General features: G+C 41.9%; 1 protein-coding gene across 2 annotated transcripts in view; it reads right to left on the bottom strand.

Moving 5' to 3' along the window:
- Nucleotides 1-19,537, bottom strand: part of VWA5A (von Willebrand factor A domain containing 5A) — a 368,835-nt gene that overhangs the window by 177,068 nt on the left and 172,230 nt on the right. For both annotated transcript variants that reach the window (XM_069213389.1, XM_069213388.1), the window contains exon 10: nucleotides 10,732-10,811. In XM_069213389.1, the coding sequence (XP_069069490.1) occupies nucleotides 10,732-10,811 (80 nt within the window). The remainder of the gene's footprint in view (nucleotides 1-10,731; nucleotides 10,812-19,537) is intronic.

The following is a 19,537-nucleotide window of genomic DNA, read 5'->3' as shown; positions in this document are numbered from 1 at the left end:
GTGGGAGTTGCTTGTCAGATCTATGCAGTATCCATAGCGGATGATATTTAAGATCCATTTGTCTGTGGTGATATTTCTCCATTCCTGGAGGAACCTCTTGATTCTGCCCTTCACTGGTGTTATGTGTTGGGCGTCCTTGACCTGACAGTCACTTGTTTGAAGATCCTCCACCACTGGGGGTTTGTCCTCTTCCTCTTGCCCTTCCTCAAAAGGGCTGTCTTGCTGGATGCTGCCACTGTTGGTAAGGCTGCGGTTGAGTGTTGAAAGGAAGGCCCCTGTTGCTGGCTTTGCTGCTGCCCTCTAATGAATGGAGTTCTGCCTGTGGGGCTTCTACTGGGGTGCCCATTTTATGCATTCCCCTCAACTGCAGAGCGCCCATTACTCTTGCCGTTTAATTGTCCTTTTTTATTTGTTGTAGGGTGTCATCCACTGCCTGTCTGAATAGGGCGTCCCCTATGAATGGCATATTTATTATTGATGCCTGTACCGCAGGCTTGAATCCTTAGATGCTAAGCCAGACGTGTCTCCTTAGGGTTGTGTGTGCACATCTGTCTGCTGGCCGCATCCGCTGCATCTAGTGCTGACTTTAGGCATGTATTTGCAATGCCCTTCCATTCCTGAATTATCGCCTTGGCCCTCCTTTTGTAATCCTCAGGGAGGTGCTGCATGAGGACTTCGAGTCCCTGCCTTTGCTGGTGTCCATAGCAGTTCATGAGGGCATTGGAGTTACTATCCTCAATTGCGTGGTAGTCTCCCTTTCCATTTTTCTTTCCACCAAGTCCAGCCTCTTACTTTCTTTCTCTGGAGGTGGACCCGTGGAGGTGCGCGCGTTGTTTATCTTCCTCGCAGTGGTCACAACAATTGAGTCTGCGGGGAGGTTGCCATTGATGTATTTAAGGTTCTGCGTGAAGTACTTGTATTTTTTCTCCACACTGGGCGTGAGAGCCCTCACGTTAGCTGGTTCCTTAAAGGCCTCCTTGCCATGATCCAGTATGCTGGGCAGCATGGGCAAGTAAAGGTTTCCCTTTTAGGGTGGCAGTAGTGTCTCTAGGAGGAAATATGATCCCTCCTTCGCCTCTTCTTCCAGCTGCACCCCATTGGTGTCTGCAGCCCTTTCTACTAGGTTGTTGTACATGGCCAAGCCATCAGGTGGAGATGGCCACCATGGGTAGTTCTCTACCCTCCTCCGGTGAATCAACGTCAAGATCCTGCCATGTGTCCTCAAGATGGCTGGAATCATTGAAGCCTTGAGCGTACTCATCGCCTGCCTCAAAGCACTCTTCCTGTTCTTCCTTGAGTGGTTTTGGGGTTGTTGATGCCTCCAGCACCGATTCAGCCTACTCCCAGGCCAGAGTTTTCGCTGGGATGTGGAATTTCTTCAAATAATTGTCGAATTTCTTTTTTCCCTGGATAATAGTGGTCATTTCTGCCTCAATTTTTCTCTTCTTTCTTTCAAGGTCTTGTGACCGTAGATCTGCCTTGTCTGTTGTTGAAGCTTTCTTTTTGGGGTCTATGGGTTTCGCCATCTTTGATGTTCTTGCCTTGTCCCTCGCATTTGGGGTCTTTCGTTGATTCTTTCGATTATGCTTTCTGGCCTTCTGTATCCTTAGGTAGGGATCAACATGGCTCTTTTTGTCTTTGCTGAACTTACGTCACCGCCGTTTTCAGTGCCAAGGCTGATTTTGTTGTTTTGTCAGAGGGGTTAGGGTACAAGCCCTTTGACGGTTTTGCCTTTTTCTTTCTGACGTCCTTCAACCCCTTCTTTTGCAGTAGAACTTTCTCAGTTTGTGGCTTTAATATTACAACGTCCGAGTCTACCCCCTCTCGCTGTTTCTGCTTCCTCCACATTCTCCTCGTCATTGCTCGAGAGGCCTAGGTGGAGGAGTGAATCCTGCTTCTGGGACATGGTATAGTGTTCCAGTCTTTGCCTGCATCCTACTTCAGAGTTGTTGGCACAAATTCTGCGCAGGCCTTGCAGTCTCCATCCCTGTGGTCTTTGGGCTGCTTAAGGTTGCAGACGTCGTGGGGTTCCCTTTTTGCTAACTTGTGGTGGCACTTTGGGCTAAACTTAAAAAGGGTATTTTCAATGGCCCTTACTTGCCCACTCTGTCTTCATTCTCAGTCGGTGGTGGGACCTATTTGCTCCTCCAGTGACTCCTACTGCGTCCGCAGGTGTTTCTCTGCAGTGTCCCCCGGCGAGGCACAAGGCTGATTCCCAGCGGCCTCTCAGAGTGGGGTGTGGCGAGGTCTCTGTTCTCCTCTTGCTTTCTCTTTCGACGTAGTCTTCCGAGCTTCGTTCTTTTCTTTAAAAAAATAAAATAAAATTATGTATCTTAAAAAAACATTTCTGAGCTCTCCCGTCGTGCTTTCAGACCCAAGAGTGGGAAAAAAAATCTGATGATGGCAGCAACACACAGGAATGTCTGGGGTGCCATCTGATGTGACACGAAGGACGGACTAAGCACCAAATGGTGGTCGACAACGCTCCAGGGGGAACAAAAAAAAAGCCTAGAACACAATTTTCCAGACCTAACCACTAGATGGAGAAATAGTGCACAGCATGTGAATCCAGCTGCAAAAAAGCTATGTATTATGAACATTATGATGACCCGGAAATGCAGTAAAACAAACCCTGAATGGATGCACAACACCAGATCACTCTCAATCAACACACAGCACCACATCTATCACTTTGAATCAATTTCCCACTTTTAGGTTTGCTGCAGCACAATCTGATTTCACACACATTCAAATGTGCTGATGCCACAAATCAGTTCCAACACACAGTCTTTGTAGCATTATTAACACCAGAGTCCATTAACAATGCTTATGCCACAAGTGCTTCCCGACAAAACATTAATCTACTCAACTAGACAGTACAAACTGGGAGCATAGGAGGCATTTAAGAACTTTTGTTATTCTTTTTACAAAATGTAAATTGTATGCATATCCAGGTAGTTCAAAGGAAGAAGTAATAACTCAATGAACTTACATTTTGACTAGCAATGTTTCCACAAATGCCAATCAGAAACACATTATCTTTACTGGTACAACACAATATATCATTTGTGAATAGCTAGTGCACAGAGACTACTTTTTTCAGACAAACTGATACCTTTTTGTTAAAAATGACCGAATACATATACATGTTAACATCAAATACCCATCTAAGGACTGAACAGGAAAGAAGTTCTCAAAATCGACAATATTCTTTTTACTTCATTTAATGGGGCTGTTACAATTTCACATCATATTTTGTCACCAGGATTGTTTGTGTTCCATACACTTGCAGCATATACGTTCAGTTCACCTCCATTATTAATGGTCCAAACAGTCTTGGATTTTACTGATTTTGTACGGAATTAGAGTGCCAAATTCCATCAGTGAGTGTTTCTATGCTTCTATTTTTATTTTCACCACTTTGTAAGAATGAAATATCACACCCCCAGGATAAAGAATGCATTTTTTGAGCCAACTAATGAAACCTATCACTAAATAAGTAGTAGTAGTATGGGACAGTTCTCAACAGGAGCTAATGGTAAAATGTGAAAACTAGCAATTAAAGTAGAGGGTTTCAATTAAAACAACCTTTTGGCTCTGCAAGACAAAATTAAAGCAAAAAAAAAAAAAAGAAAATTCTTAAATCACCAGAGGGACTACAACAGCAACTGTCTGCATTCTTTCTGCCGGAAAACTATAATCTCGGGAGAAATAGAAGTATAAAAAGAAACCCTAGAATGCATAGAAAGTGGGAGTACACTCATTTGTAAGTGACTCCGGCCACTCAGAAGTGAGGCAGGCCCCACATTTTCATTTTTAGATGAATGGAATTATCAAAAAAGAAACACAGCAAGGGGAAGAATATATGTTAACATATAAGAGGAGCTGGAAAAACAACACAGAGAAGAAAGTGGGGGAAGGCTCCCTATAATGAAGCATAGAGACCAGATTGGGCCACTGAGGACAGAAACGACATTCAAGACCTATAGTATGTAACCTTTCTAAAGTGAAGGTTCTGAAAAGAGGGCACTATTATGCTGAGCGTAAGAGTACATTTGGTACAGTTAAAGTCTGACACATTCACGTTTTAAAGAAAAGTGAAATAAAAAAAAAACCTTTTGCAGTACAAGAAAAGAATGCTAGCCAGTAATGTAGTGAATACAACCAAACCCAAATAAATTCTGAAAGAAAGACATATTAAACTTAGCAGATCCTGTAATCCTGGAACCAGAAACAATTTTAGATAAGGACATTATACAAGATCTTGGAATCAGAAATGATCAGGCTCTAGGTAGCAATATAAGAAACAAGTTCACGTTCATTTCACCAACTGGTGTTGAGAGATCCTTTTGAAAAAGTGTAACGGGTGAATGTGAAAGATTTACTTGTTAGAAAACAAAACACTACAAGACTGACAAGTTAATTACCATAAAAAGTGCTGACGAAATGGGCAGTTTGATGATTCTGAAAGCAAAGGATTATGGAGGAGAAATAATGAAAACATTCTATACAGGAACACAGAAGGAGCTTCAACAGATCCTGACAAACCCACAATAACTAAACATTATTCTTGATTCCTGGGTTGAGAAAGGACCATTGTTTCGGGCAGAATTTTAGTACCTATTAATGAGTAACCCAGAGTTACGGCATTTGATGGTCTACAGAAAATTCATAAACAAGAGAGACTACCACCTGACAAGTTAATCCATTTCAGCATTGGAGACTTAATGAAGAATGTTTTTAACGTCACATTTTCTAAATTGTACATCTTATATTAAGGTCACTACAACTTCTTGAAAAGGGTTTATGCTATATATTGAAACATATTTTGTATTATTTGGATCTGTGACCTTGGTTGTGGTGTCTTCAGCACTTTTCTTTGTCACAAAGATGGAGTAATCTTTAGCGAATACATGGTATGAAAGCATGAGTCACAGATCCAAAATGCACCATAGCCATTTCACATTTGATTTGATGCTACTCACCCTGGCATGGTAAACACAATTCTAACTGAAGCGATGATCTATGAAATAAAGGAGCAAATAGACCCATTCACAAAATATGGAAAGACATTGACATTTGTTAATGATTGTAAATGTTTAGAGCTGGACGGCACTAGGACAGTGTAATCTAAAAGTTACATCCCCCCCATATTTCAATAACATAGCCTGCACTAATTTGTCTAGGAAACTGCAGTTAAACGCAGCTTTTTAACATGGGTTTCTTAAACTAGATTGTTAACTGAAAAGGAAATCTGGATAAAACCTTAGGCCTTGTTCAAACAGATTTTTAATTATTCATGTATTTCTGATATTGTAAACTCAAATGTTACCACATTAGTAGGTAGTGTATGTTTAGTAGTTCTGTAGTTTATTTATTTAAAAAAAAATCTACACTGACTCTTTAAAATGGTAGTGCAGTGAGCTTTCAAAATAAAGTTATTGGAACTCAAAACATTCTCCAACTCAAGCCTCCACAGATAAGCTGTCCCGTTATTATTTTTCTATCGACTTGGATGTCTTCAATAAAAATTCTTCCCCTTTTGCTCATCGGACCAGATTGGCAAGTGGTATCTGCACATATTCTAGAACGGACTACTGTAACATACTGTACCTTGACTTGCCAGACAGGAGCTTTACCAAGTTGAAACAAACACAGAATTCTGCAGTTTAGAATGTTGCACACTAAACTATGTCCAGGGGTGTGGAATTCCTATAACCCGGCACCCAGGAAATATTGTTTGAGGTCAAGAGCAACAAGTTTTCATATTTATTTTGACCTTGGGACAAGTAGGCCCAATACCCTGCAGTACAAACCCTTTGGCTGCCAGTTTACTGTACCACATTATGGATCGGGGAAGGGCATTGTCTACTGTAAAGGTAAAACTTGTGCCCATAGGTTAAAGCTGTTTGAACTTGTATTTATGTTTAATTAATGCAAAGCCTTTATTATTAGGGTGAGCGTGCTAAGGAAATGTAGTAAGCTCAGACAGCACTATTGATAGTAGTTCCAGTATAAAAATGTGTACACACGTTTGCAAAGTTGCACAATATGAAGCTACGTATAATGTTCCCAGAAGGCTCTGTGATTAGATGAAAATATTTGGAAAAGCTTGAAAGCAATACTTAGGACTCTTTGAGTTCAAAATCAAGACCTTTATTAAAAAATGCAATGAGGGAAAAAACGTTTTGCTGTGAAATTCTAGGTACCATTTCTTTGAAGCATCATTTAGTAAAATGTGTTGATGCATGCTAGTATTTCTAAACATTTTTATCCATAATTGAAAATCCAGTGAAACTAGTTTCAACAAGATTATGGGAACCATGAAAATAAACAGGCATTGTCAAAGTCAGTGGGTTTGACATTGGTCGTCAGCCTTTTGTTTTCCTAAATGCATGTCTTGTTTTGACATAACTTTTGTAAAACTTTATTGTTGTGGGAGCTGCTGGGCCCTCACTGTTAATGCAGATTTACAACTCATGAATAACCACGAATTTACAGACGTAGGCAAGGAAATGGTATTCCTAGAAAATATTTGTGAAATACATTTTAACTGGAGCAAATATGTACGCCTAGAATTGACATGCGAAAATCTGTTGTGTATTTACAAGTTCACTTTCCCTGCACTTACACTTTTCACCCAATTGTCAGAAATAAATGTCCAAGCTTTCTCAACATGGAAAACAATTAGAGAAAAGCTGGTAAAAACCACTAAAACATGCAGTCTAATGCCCTCATTATGGGTCCCACCCAAACTCTTTGAGCTGGAAAAGCGCCACTCCGGTTTTCCACCCGCTGGCCTTATTACGAGTTTCTGTTTCCACCTGCTGGCCCAGTGGAAAACAGGCCACAACATTGACGTAATCGAGCCGGCGGCAATTTTGCGGGGAATCAGGTGCGACAGCACCCACCGTGCTTTTCACTGCCTGTAATTCAGGCAGTGAAAAGCGCGACAGGGCTGTCCATGGGGGCCCCTGCACTGCCTATGCCAAGTGCATGGGCAGTGCAGAGGCCCCCATGTGGCCTCGTCTCCGCCAGCCTTTGCAGTGGAACCGTCATGCAAAAGCCCACGGAGATGAGACTTTTAATCCCACTGCCCTGGTGGATTAAGACCGCCGGCGTGGCCACGGTCATAATGTGGAGGTTGGACCGCTGCTTTGGCAGTGGTCCAACCACCAATCCGAGTCTGGCGGTCCCAGGACCTCAGAGACTCGTAATAAGGGCCTAAGTATGTACATCTGTGGAAAGGTGACAAAATAAGGAATTTGCTTGTGTTAAAACCCTACTATAGTATGAGCCATGGCATAATCAGGGAGGCTATTATCAGAGCCCATACATAATGAGATTGCTGCCATGTTTTGTCTTCGCCCTACATGGCACAAAAGGGACAAGTGCATTTTGTTACAGGACAAGTAGATTTATGAATCGTGTCCCAAGGACAAGTGGATATTTTATTAAATTCCACACCCCTAAACATTGCAAGCTTGTCTCACGAGACAGAACTCAAATCTACTGGCATTGTTTAGGCAGAGGATCTCTTTCAAAATCCTGTGCCTTATGCACAGGATATACAAAGACATCGAAAAGAAATGCTTAAGAGATTGCCTTTCTATATCAGAGGGGAACACACCATTTACCACTTGCAGGATCCTACCAGGGATACCTTTGTATGGGCGGGCCTCCCACAAGGGACAGCCACTCAACACATTGGGTACCTTAAACCGTTCCCCTGCCACAGAATCACAGTGTGATTTAGCTGCTTCACTTTTTTTTCTCATTTATTTTTTACAAGTACTACCACAAGGGCACCTGGCAACCGACCACAATAAAGTCCTTGTACAAGTCCTGATGAGGCCCAAAAGAAAGGGATAGAGGGGGCTGAAATGAGTCGACACTTCATAAAGGAAGCCACCTACCAAATAGAGTTGTTCTCAAGAGACCATACAGCATCATGCAATATGATAAGGAAAAATGTAATATTTCCTACAGATAAATATATAGGTTTCGGAACATTGAACCAGGATTGAATAAGAAATACTGTTACTGTATCAAATGTGTGAAACAAGGACACCACATGTTTAATTTTGTACAAAATGATGTTATTGTTTGGAAAACGTTAGTGATTATGTCAGAATGAGAGTATTGTATTTAAAAAGACTGTTCTGTATATATAAAAAACTTATTGCAAAAGCTAAATATATGTGAGGATTTGGTATGTCAAGAAAGCAATTTATACCTAATAAGGGAAATGACAAATCATATAGCAAAGTATTGGTAATTTATGTTCCAAGGATTCATTCTTCCCCTTAAGATGTTTGTGAAATAATTTTAAAAGTATCCATCAGAAAGTACATCTTACTTTATATTGATAAGAGACAGTTTTGGGCACCACTTGCCTGAAAGTAACCTTTGTTCTAATGCTAATCTACTATTTGCAACGTGCTTTAAGAGGGCTTGTATGGGAAGGCACTCCCTCAGCTGCCTGGTCCCTAACTGGTGTAATAATCTCCCTATACACCTCAGAACTATTCACTTTTATCTGGCTCTTAGAAAATTTTTCTGTTCCTGTTAATACATCCTGACGTGAATTTTTCTCAATTGGTTTTACTCTCCTATCTATATTTTAGTTTTTTTGCCTAAAGGACATTTTTTCGTTTTGCATTACACTGACCACCACTTACCCCTACCACCATGATGCCTTTATGAGATGAATATCATGATTTGCAAACAATAAATCAAATTAAAAAAATAGACTAGACACCTATACACTTGCCCTAGTAGACTTAAGAAATAGAGCAGAGAAAATATGTTCTCTAAAATAAAAGTCAAAGGGAGCGAACTACTGCATTTAAAGGCAATTCAAGGAGGTTATCAACTAGCATGTCAAAACATGCTAGCAATATCTTAATAGGATATACAAACCTTCGATCAAGAAGGCAAAAAGAGTCTTTAACCCCCAGGGGTTTCCAACACCAAATGTCCAACTAAGGTAAATCAGAGAATTCTCACAGAAATTAGCAACTTAGAGGGCATCCTCACAAAGAAAGCCACTGTCAAGCCTTGTGTACCATCACTACAGAGATTTTTGCCTTAAAGTCACAGATGTTGATAAAACACTTCAGAAGACGCAGGGCTTTTTTCCTACTCAGACTAACCTCAGGACGATGCAAACCAGCAGACAACACACCAGTTTTATTTCAATCAACTCAATCCTCGAAATGATTCAAGGTAAAGGATCCAGCTGGCTCATCAGCTAAACCCTGCCCCTTCGCCAAATCCTTCAATGACATCCTGTAAACAGCACTTTCACTATTTCAGTACAACCATTCTCAACAACTACCTACCATCAGGGACCTACCACTTCCTTTTCAAGAGTTCTCGCAAAAGGCAGTTTTTGGCTAACTGACCGCATCGCCTTCACCCTTCAAGCTCTTCACTGCCTACACAAGGCCAGAAGTTCCGCCATCAAAGTTATCTGCATTACCCACTATGACATCCAAGGCAAGGAACCATCTTTCATCTAAGGAAACCAGGATATTAGGCATAAGCACATGTACAGCTTCTCTCACTCTCTTTCACACCCTTCCATGCATAAGCATAGTTACACCCTGGCAGTGACTTGATTTGAGGTGCCTCTGCCAATCATTCGGAACACCAAATTAATAACCATATAGGATACAGTGTAGATACACATCCTTCCAATCAAACACAACCCAATCACAGCATTCTACATTTCTCTCCACCTTGCTCCATGACACACCAAGGCACAAAAACAATAACACCGTAAGTCAAGTCATCACACACAACATCAAAGCATATCAAACACAGGCCAAAACAAGTCTATGCCCCTCCAGTCTAGTACAATAAACCAATTAATATGCTGCCCATCTGCAATGGGCTATACTGCCTCTTCAGTACAACAATCCTACATAATGAGAACTACAATACAGAACTCTACAGTTACACCACACCCATACACAAACCAATCCACCCACATGCACACTAAAGACTTTAAAATCTCAGTCCAATGTAATACCAAACAACTATTTAGCAGTGCTGCCATCCAATCAAATAGATCGGTTACAGACAGGCTATTTGTCAGAAGATCCATCTTACCAACTATCTGAATTCATTTGCGGAACCAAGAAAGTTAAGTTTGACAGCAGAGTTCAAATTAACATCCTTCCAACAGTGTACCCATTCAATCACCAATTTAGCAATCCAGTCTACTACCCCATAATCATAATGTAGTCCATCATACCTTAGAATTACCCTATATTCCAGACTTCAAGATGTCTTCTCTTAGCATTTATTCCGTAATAATGGAAGGATGTAAAATACTGTATTAGCCATCATTGTATATTAAACTGTGTCACCGAGGATGAGATGCTGCAGACTCCGAACAGATACAAACCATTATAAAAAGGAGAACCATGGTATGTTGCATACTGGTATAGAATACTGAGTCAGGCATACTATGCAGAGAAATCTAAAACGCAAGATATTCTGGCATACGTGGAAGATACATAGAAGGTATGGTGCTTCTGAGATACAGCAATAAGTTGTAAATGCTTGACCAGCCAAGGAAAAAGGATGTTATTGGATATGGGACAGATTAGGAGAGGAGATAATGGAGAGTAAAATGAAAGCAGGGAGAGGGGTATTGAATCATGGGTTACAGAAGGAGAAGGCTGTCCTGGGAAAGTGAGAAAAAGATCAGAATTTTCTTACCGGTGCTTAGAACTGTTGGCGTGGACTTCTGCAATCACTGCTTTAGTGTTCCCAACCTCTCCATCTGTGAAAACAAAGAGCTGTGGAAGGAAAAAAAAGAATCAGAAGAGCGTATAACATGAGGTACTAATGTTACCATCTGTAATAAAACAGTACAACAGTACAGTGAAGTGGCGTATCTGGTGAAGAAGAGTTTTTTAAAAATCAGGTTATTCTCATCTGTTTCTACATCTCATTTCTGGACAAGTCAAGATTAAGAAATTAAGATGTTGGAAATGTAAAAATGTATGTGTAATTGTTTATTTTCTTACTGATTTAAAACGTGTCCTAGGCACTAAATAACATTTAATTACAATTTAAACTGGATAAAAAATACAAACCAAAATACAAAACTCGAACATGCCTTATATGGAAAATATCCCTTACCCAGTGTACATCTGTTTGTAGCATGTTGTGCTGTAGATTCACATGCTATGCATATCGATTCCGACATCTAGGGTTGGGCTCGGAGTGTTACGAGTTGCTTTTGTTCAAAAAAGTCTTTTAGAGTCACAGGATCGAGAGACTCCTCTACTCGGTTCCATTGCACATGGTCAATGACTCCATTGTTAGATTGTTTTCCCATAGAGGGTGAAGAAAGGAGCGATATAGTATATAAGAGAAAAGAGATGTCCATGCAAATGTAAATATATATACATATGTACAAATGTATTAACTTAAACGACTACAGGCTTCCGGGGAGAAGGGAGGGTGCATGTGAATCTACAGCACAACATGCCACGAACAGATGTACACTGGGTAAGTGACATTTTCCGTTCAATGTCATGTGTAGCTGCAGATACACATGCTACGCACAGACTACAAAGCAGTTTGTCCTCCCAAAATAGCGGTGGCTAGCCTGTAGGAGTTGAAGTTGTTTGAAATAATGTTCTCCGGACAGCTTGTCCTACTGTGGCTTGTTGTGGGAAAACACCTACACAGTAGTGTTTAATAAATGTATGAAGTGTTGACCATGTAGCTGCTTTACATATATCAACCATTGGTATGTTTCCTAAAAAAGCCATTGTTGCACCGTTCATTCTTATAGAATGTGCTTTAAGAGTGAGGACAAGTTGTCTTTTTGCTTTGATATAGCATGTTTGTATACACCTAACAATCCATCTTGCTAAACCTTGTTTTGATATAGGATTGCCTGTATGTGGTTGTTGGAAAGCTACAAAAAGTTGTTTTGTTTTCCTAAATTGTTTAGTTCTGTCTATGTAATACATTAAAGCTCTTTTGAGATCTAATGTATGTAGAGCTCTTTCTGCCACAGAATCTGGCTGTGGGAAGATGACTGGCAGTTCCACTGTTTGAGTGATGTGAAAATGTGAGACTACTTTTGGTAGAAATGTTGGATTTGTTCTTAGTACAACTTTGTGTTTGTGTACTTGGAAAAAAGGTTCTTCAAGAATAAAATCTTGTATTTCACCTACTCTCGGTAAAGAAGTATTTGCCACAAGGAAGGCAACTGTCCATGTTAGAAATTGAATTTGGCAAGAGTGCATGGGTTCAAAAGGTGGTCCCATAAGTCTGGTAAGTACTATATCTAAATTCCATGTTGGAACTGGTGGTGTTCTTGGTGAAATGATGTGTTTTAAGCCTTCCATGAAAGCTTTAATAACAGGAACTCTAAATAAAGAACTATCTTAAATAGTTTGTAAATATGCAGATATTGCAGTAAGATGTATTTTTATTGAGGAAAAAGCTAAATTTGATTTTTGCAAATCAAACAAATAACATACAATGTCTTGTATTGATGCTGTAAGAGGATCCATGGTTTTAGATTGACAATAAACAAATATTTCCCATTTGTTTACGTAGCACTGTCTAGTAGTGGGTTTACGTGCTTGTTGTAACTTCCATACATTCTAATGGGAGTTTTAAATATCCAAATTCAATGACTTCAGGAGCCAAATCGCTAGATTGAGAGCATTGGGGTCTGGATGTCTGATTTGACCTTTGTTTTTTGTTAACAAATCTGGTGTCTATGGGAGTTTGGAGTGAGGTACCACAGATAGATCTAGTAGTGTTGTGTACCATGGCTGACGTGGCCATGTTGGTGCTATAAGTATCATGTTGAGTGAAGTTTGACGCAACTTGTTGACCAGAAATGGAAGGAGTGGAAGAGGGGGAAAAGCATTAGCAAATATCCCTGACCAATTGATCCACAGAGCATTGCCCTTGGATAGGGGATGTGGGTGCTTGGATGCAAAGTTTTGGCATTTTGTATTTTCGCTTGTTGCGAACAGATCTATGTTTGATGATCCCCACTTTGGAAAGTACTTTTGAAGTACTTGAGGGTGAATCTCCCATTTGTGTGTCTGTTGGTGATTTCTGCTGAGGACATCTGCCAACTGATTGTCTATCCATGGAATGTACTGTGCTAATAGATTAATTTGATTGTTAATTGCCCATTGCCAAATTGTTAGGGCTAGAAGGGACAGTTGAAATAAAATGTATCCCTCCCTGCTTGTTGAGATAATACATGGTTGTCATGTTGTCTGTTTTTATAAGAACATTCTTCTATTTGAGAAGAGGTTGAAAAGCTTTGAGGTCAAGGAACACAGCTAATAACTCTAAATGATTTATGTGTAGCTTTTCAGTTTGACATCCCATTGGCCTTGAATGTTGTGATTGTTTAGGTGAGCTCCCCAACCAATCACTGATGCATCTGTTATTAATTATGGTCTGAGGCCCAGGGTCCTCAAATGACCGCCCCTTGATTAAGCTGCTCCGATTCCACCACTGAAGGGACATATGTGTCTGGCGGTCTACCAATACTAGATATTGAAGTTGACTGTGTGCATGTGACCACTGTTGTGCAAGGCACTGTTGTAAGGGCCTCATGTTTAATCTTGCATGTGGGACTATTGCAATGCAAGACGCCATCATTCCTAGTATTTTCATGACAAATCTTACAGTGTATTGTTGATTTGGTTGTATAAGTGGAATTAGATTTTGAAAATCTTGTATGCTTTGTGTATTTGGATATGCTAGAGCTAGTTGAGTATTTAGGATAGCACCTAAATACGGTTGTACTTGTGCTGGTTGAAGGTGTGACTATTGGTAGTTTATAGAAAACCCTAGGGTGTGCAGAGTTTCTATCACGTAACATGTATAATTTTGGCTTTGTGTACCATTGCTTGATTTTATTAGCCAACTGTCTGAATATGGAAATACATGGATATGTTGTTTTCTTAGGTGAGCTGCTACTACTGCTAAGCACTTTGTGAATACCCTTTGAGCTGTTGTTATGCCGAAAGGTAACACTTTGAATTGGTAGTGTTTTCCTTGTATAACAAACCTGAGGTATCTTCTGTGAGCTGGATGGATGGGTATGTGGAAATACGCATCTTTGAGGTATAAGGCTGTCATAAAGTCTTGCTGTAGCAGTGGGATAACATCTTGCAAAGTTACCATGTGAAAATGTTCTGATAGGATGTAGAGGCTTAGGGGCCTGAGGTCTAATATTGGCCTGAGGGTGCAATTTTTTTGAGAATTAGAAAGTATAGTGAGTAAACTCCTGTTCCTAGTTGTGACTGTGGAACTAATTCTATTGCTTGTTTGAGTGTAGAGATTGAACCTCTTGTTGTAACAGAACTGTATGTTCTGGGGTTAATTTGTGATACATTGGTGGAACAGTTGGAGGAGTGTTTATCAATTCTAGGCAATAGCCATTGCGGATAATTGATAACACCCAGTTGTCTGTGGTGATATTTTTCCAATGTGCATGGAACTGTTGTAGTCTCCCCCCCGCCCACCCCTTCACAGGAGATGTGTGGAGTGGAAGGGAGTGAGGAAAGTCACTGTTTTGGTTGTGTTGCTGGTTGTTTCGAGGTTTGGAATTTACCTCTATTTCTAGAGTATTGTCCTCTATATGCGCCTCTAAACCCACCTCGTTGGTACTGGGTTTGATAAGTTGGTTTTGCTTGTGAAGTTGATGCTTCCGAGGATTGTGGTCTAAAACCTCCTCAAAACTGAGGCTTACGAAATGACCCCCTATATGGTGTAGTATAGAGAGCACCCATTGCCTTGGCTGTATCAGAGTCTTTTTGCAATTTTTCTATTCTAGTGTCCACCTCTGGCCCAAAAAGATGTTTCTTGTCAAAAGGCATGTTTAACACAGCCTGCTGGATTTCTGGTTTAAAACCAGAGGAGCGCAGCCCTGCATGTCTTTGAATGGTAATTGCTGTGTTCACGTTCCTTGAAGCTTTATCAGCCTAATCAATGGCAGACCTTATCTGGTTGTTACTGATAGCTTGCCATTCCTCTACTACCTGTTGTGCCCTCTTTTGGTGCTCTTTTGGGAGATGCTGTATGATATCCTGCATCTCATCCCAATGGGCTCTATCATAACGGCCTAGTAGTGCCTGGGAATTAGCTATCCTCCATTGGTTTGCTGCTTGGGACGCAACTTTCCTGCAGCGTCAAATTTCCTGCTCTCATCAGGAGGGGGTGCATCTCCTGAGGACTGGCTATTTGCCCTCTTTCGTGCAGCACTAACCACTACTGAATCGGGAGGCACCTGTTGGGTGATGTAATCAGGGTCAGAGGGTGCAGGCTGATACTTCTTTTCTATTCTAGGTGTGATTATCCTTGCTTTCACAGGCTCATTAAACAGTGGTCTGTGTGCTTTACCATGGCTGGTAGCATTGGGAAGCATTGGTAGCTAGAATGTGTTGAGGATAACATATTAAACAAAAAGTCTTCCTCTAATGGTTCTGTGTGCATGGTTACCCCATGATAGGCTGCAGCCCTGGCTATAACCTGATTGTATACTGTACCTTCAGGTGGAGATGGTTTAGAGGGGTAAGTGTCTGGGTCGTTCTCTGGGATGGGATCAGGGTCATAAAGGTCCCATGGATCAACAATGTCTTCTTGAGAAGCAAATGAATGTGTTGGAGAATGCATTGGTTGAGGGCTGGTGTGAGGAGAGGTAGGTAGGTGCGGAGAATGAGGAGGAGAAGACTGAGGAGGTGCTGGCTTCTCTTTTTGCTGTGGCACTTTGGCTGGGGGCTGTGCAGTGTCCAGTTCCTCTTGGAATGCCAGATTTCCCTTTGTCTTTAGAGGAGGTGCTGTAATAATTATCCTGTCTCTTTATGGATGTGTATCCTTGTCTCTCATCCATATTTTGCAGAATTGGTTCAATGTCCGACTCTTCCTCAGAGGTTTTATGGCTTTCTCATAGTCTTTTGGAAAGTCCTTGCTCCTCTGTATAACCTGTCTTTTTCCATTCCGAAGTTTGATGTTTTTTCAGTATCGAAAATGTTGTGGAAGGTCTCGGCTCTGAAACTGTCTTTCTAATTTTCAACTCCGAAAATTACAGTTTTTTGCTGGAGTTCTAAATGGAGCCCTTGATACTTTTTTGTGGACTCCGAAGTAGTCAGAGGTGTGGCCTTTTTTGGTGCTGAACACAAGGGCCGACAGTCTTTTTCCGTGCCAAACCATGGCCTTTTGGCAGTGGTGTACCCAAGGCCTTCTGTTGTTTTTTTGTGTGGGGGTGCAGAGGTAGACGTACTCACATGCTGGCCAGCTGTGAAGGGTCTGTCGTCTTTGGATTTCTGCTCCGTCTCTGTGTCTCGGATAGAGACTGCTGTTTGCGTCTGTTCCTCTTCGGTAACGTCGAAATGTTCACCGCTCTTCGACGCCATTTCCAGCCTTCTTACTCTTTGGTCTCTAAGAGTTTTTTTCGATCGGAACGATCGACAGGCCTTGCAGTTTTCCTCTCAATGGTCTGGAGAAAGGCAGAGGTTGCAAACCAAATGATGGTCTGTGTATGGGTACTTAGTGTGACACAGAGGACAGAATCGGAATGGAGTCCAATTCATCATGCTCTCCACGTGGTCGGCCCAAATAGGCCCGAGTTAGGCGTGCGCGCCCCGAAGGGCGAACAAAGTGGTTTTCCGATGGTACTACTGGTTCGATGCTAGATGAAGAACGCGATCGATACAATACTGACAAAAGGTAAGGTTTTCTAGAGTTTTCCGAATCAAAATCTCGGAGCGAGAGGAAACACGTCCGAACCTGACGGCGGAAAGAAAACAATCTAACAATGGAGTCGATGACCAGGCGCAATGGAACTGAGAAGAGGAGTCACTCGATCCCGTGACTCTAAAAGGCTTCTTCGAACAAAAACAACTTGTAACACTCTGTGCCCAACACTAGATGTTGGAATCTATATGCCTAGCATGTGTATCTGCAACTACATATGCCATTGAACACCAATATATTAATAATACCAGTAGTCTTCATTTCTATGAAACATCTGAATCCATTCTCAAAGTATCCTTGTAATTTTCCAGACCAGTGTTAAGCAAACCAGTTGTTGACGACGCCAGCTGAGACATTACTGCAGTAGCAATGTTCACGAACTCTGCAATAGCAAGAGGTTTGACTGTAGCAGGAATTGTACAGTCAAAGCATCCATGATGTTGTGCTCATAATACACATGGTACTAAAGCATCAAGATACTTTTACTATATGTAAAAAACTAAACTTTCTGTCAAATAAGCAAGAGAATATACTTTTGCAAAGGTAAGACTTTAAAAGAAGGCATGTCTTTCCAGCCCTGCATGAGAGAATTTTACATACGTCATTGAGTTCTTCAAGTCAGCTTTAATACAGAGTCCTCTGACTGGAATGCTTATAATGTTAACAGTGGACATACTGTGGTCACAAAATGCTCTGCATGTGATGTTTATGAAACTGAAAAGTCCTTTCACTGCCTTGTTAATGGCAAGTGAATGAGTCTATCTTTCTGCAATAAAGGACCTTGTACTGTATGGAAATCATTAGCCTTAGGGAACAGCCAGTTATTACTGTCTGTAGCTAGATGCTGAAGGTAGTGAAGGTTTTCAGAGTCTCACTTCTGGAGATCATCTTTTCTACAATAGCAGACAGCATCTGCCAATTTCTGTGATGAGTGATGTAGAAACAATTCTGTCCTCACAGTAGCCATATTTGGGCTAGGTCCTTGTTACCGTTTTTACCATTTTTAAACTGTCAGCCCAATAGCACTCTACTGCTTTCCTCCTGGTTTGTTCATATTCTTCAACCACTCAAACCCCTCACAGATGGGGAGAGTGGCAGGTCAGCTAATCTGTGAAAGCACTGGCCAGATTGTAAGGTGGAGGTATTTTTAGGGCAAATACCTCAAGCCTTGTTCGCTGGGTGTGTGGTTTTCAAATTTCCTATGTCTCTCACAGCCTTACAATAACTTCACAAGCCAGGAGCAGTGGAAAATTGTAGGATCCTGCCAGTTCATCCGACAACATCAGAATAATGATCCCAACCTAGCAGAGATGTTGCCTGTTAACATAATAATAAGCCCACCCTAGCAGAATTGTTGCCTTGTTGCGCCCCCTCTCCCCCCAACGCTCCCATCTGCCTTTATCCCTTGGTTTGTGAGGTACATGAAACTAAACAAGTCAGAGAAGGCAATTCGCTGAGGCCACGCACCTCATGGAATGCAGTGAAGAGAGGCCGGTGAGCACCTGAGACTGTAGCTTAACTGAGGCAGCACAGAAACTAGCATTGGAAGTTGTGTGTGGGGTGGACAGTGAGACCTGGACTGAATGTTATGATATGATCTGCAATGGGTGAAGAGTGTGTGCTCTGAAAGCCCCATCTTGTTATGGACTCTGTTCCCAGACACGGAGCCTCCGGTGCACACAACCCAAGGCAATGATGTTCTGGATTGTGTTGCCTAATGTTGAAATGTACAGCAGATAGGACCCTTTGGTGGATAATCTTTTATGTTACCTTATGGGCAAAACATACTTGTTTTACAGCATGTGGAAGAATCTGGAACAGAATGGCAGAAAGGCAAATAAGAGTTACCTTTGCCACACACTAGGGCTAGGACCCAGGAACATCACAGGGGTCCTAAGGTCCCCATGGATGATGTAGAACTAACAACTGGTGAAAAGGCTGTGCTGTACTCAATCAAACCACTGTGTTCAGATCTGTACGAGAAAATGAGAAACACAGAAGCTGTGAAAGCTGTAGAAAGCTAGCTGGAGGGCCTGTTGGGCTGGGTTCAGAGTGCTGAAAAGGAGCAAGAGCCACCTGTATTTAGGATCCAGAAACAGGAATTGTTTTCAATATAATTGACATCATCATAAGAATGGACAAGAATGAATTACTTGGTGGGGTGAGGCCAGGCAAAATGGCCCATAAAACGTGCTATTCTGGAGCTCCACAGCACCCTGCTGCAGTCCAGCAAAATCCTGCGGCTTCCTGCATGACAAACACACCTCAATTCCTATGAGAGGCTGCAATGGGATTGAGCAAGGGGAACCCCCCAAAAGACCGATCAGCGTTGCGGGGACATTGCTGAGCGGAGCAGGCCTGATCACTGAAGAGCAGGCATAGCAGCGAAGAGTGCGGCCGGGAAAGTCAGACAGCCCAGCATCACCGGCAGAAACAGCTGCACCTGCTGCTGGGCCCCAAGACAAGGGAGACGAGACAAGACGCTGGGAAGTGCGGTCTGAAACCGCAGGGCACCCCAACTCGAATTGGGCTGCCCGCGTAGTGATCGCCACCAGACCCTAGGCTGCACTCTATTTAGGGGCTTGACTGGGGCATTCCTCTTATCTTCTCCCCCCACCAATACTGAGAGCCTGATGCAGGACCACCTGGGAGGGCTGAGGCACGCAGGAGACCCTGCGGCTGATGGCGCGCTCCCCTCCAAGCGAGTTGCCTGACTGTGCGGCACAAGAGACCCTGAAACAGGACCCTGAGCTGGGGGCTACAGAGAGTGCAG

The sequence above is a fragment of the Pleurodeles waltl genome, chromosome 11 (assembly GCF_031143425.1).
Source record: "Pleurodeles waltl isolate 20211129_DDA chromosome 11, aPleWal1.hap1.20221129, whole genome shotgun sequence".
Classification (NCBI taxonomy): domain Eukaryota; kingdom Metazoa; phylum Chordata; class Amphibia; order Caudata; family Salamandridae; genus Pleurodeles; species Pleurodeles waltl.
Note: the sequence above shows the minus strand (reverse complement) of the source record. Positions and strands in the feature narration are given on the sequence as shown.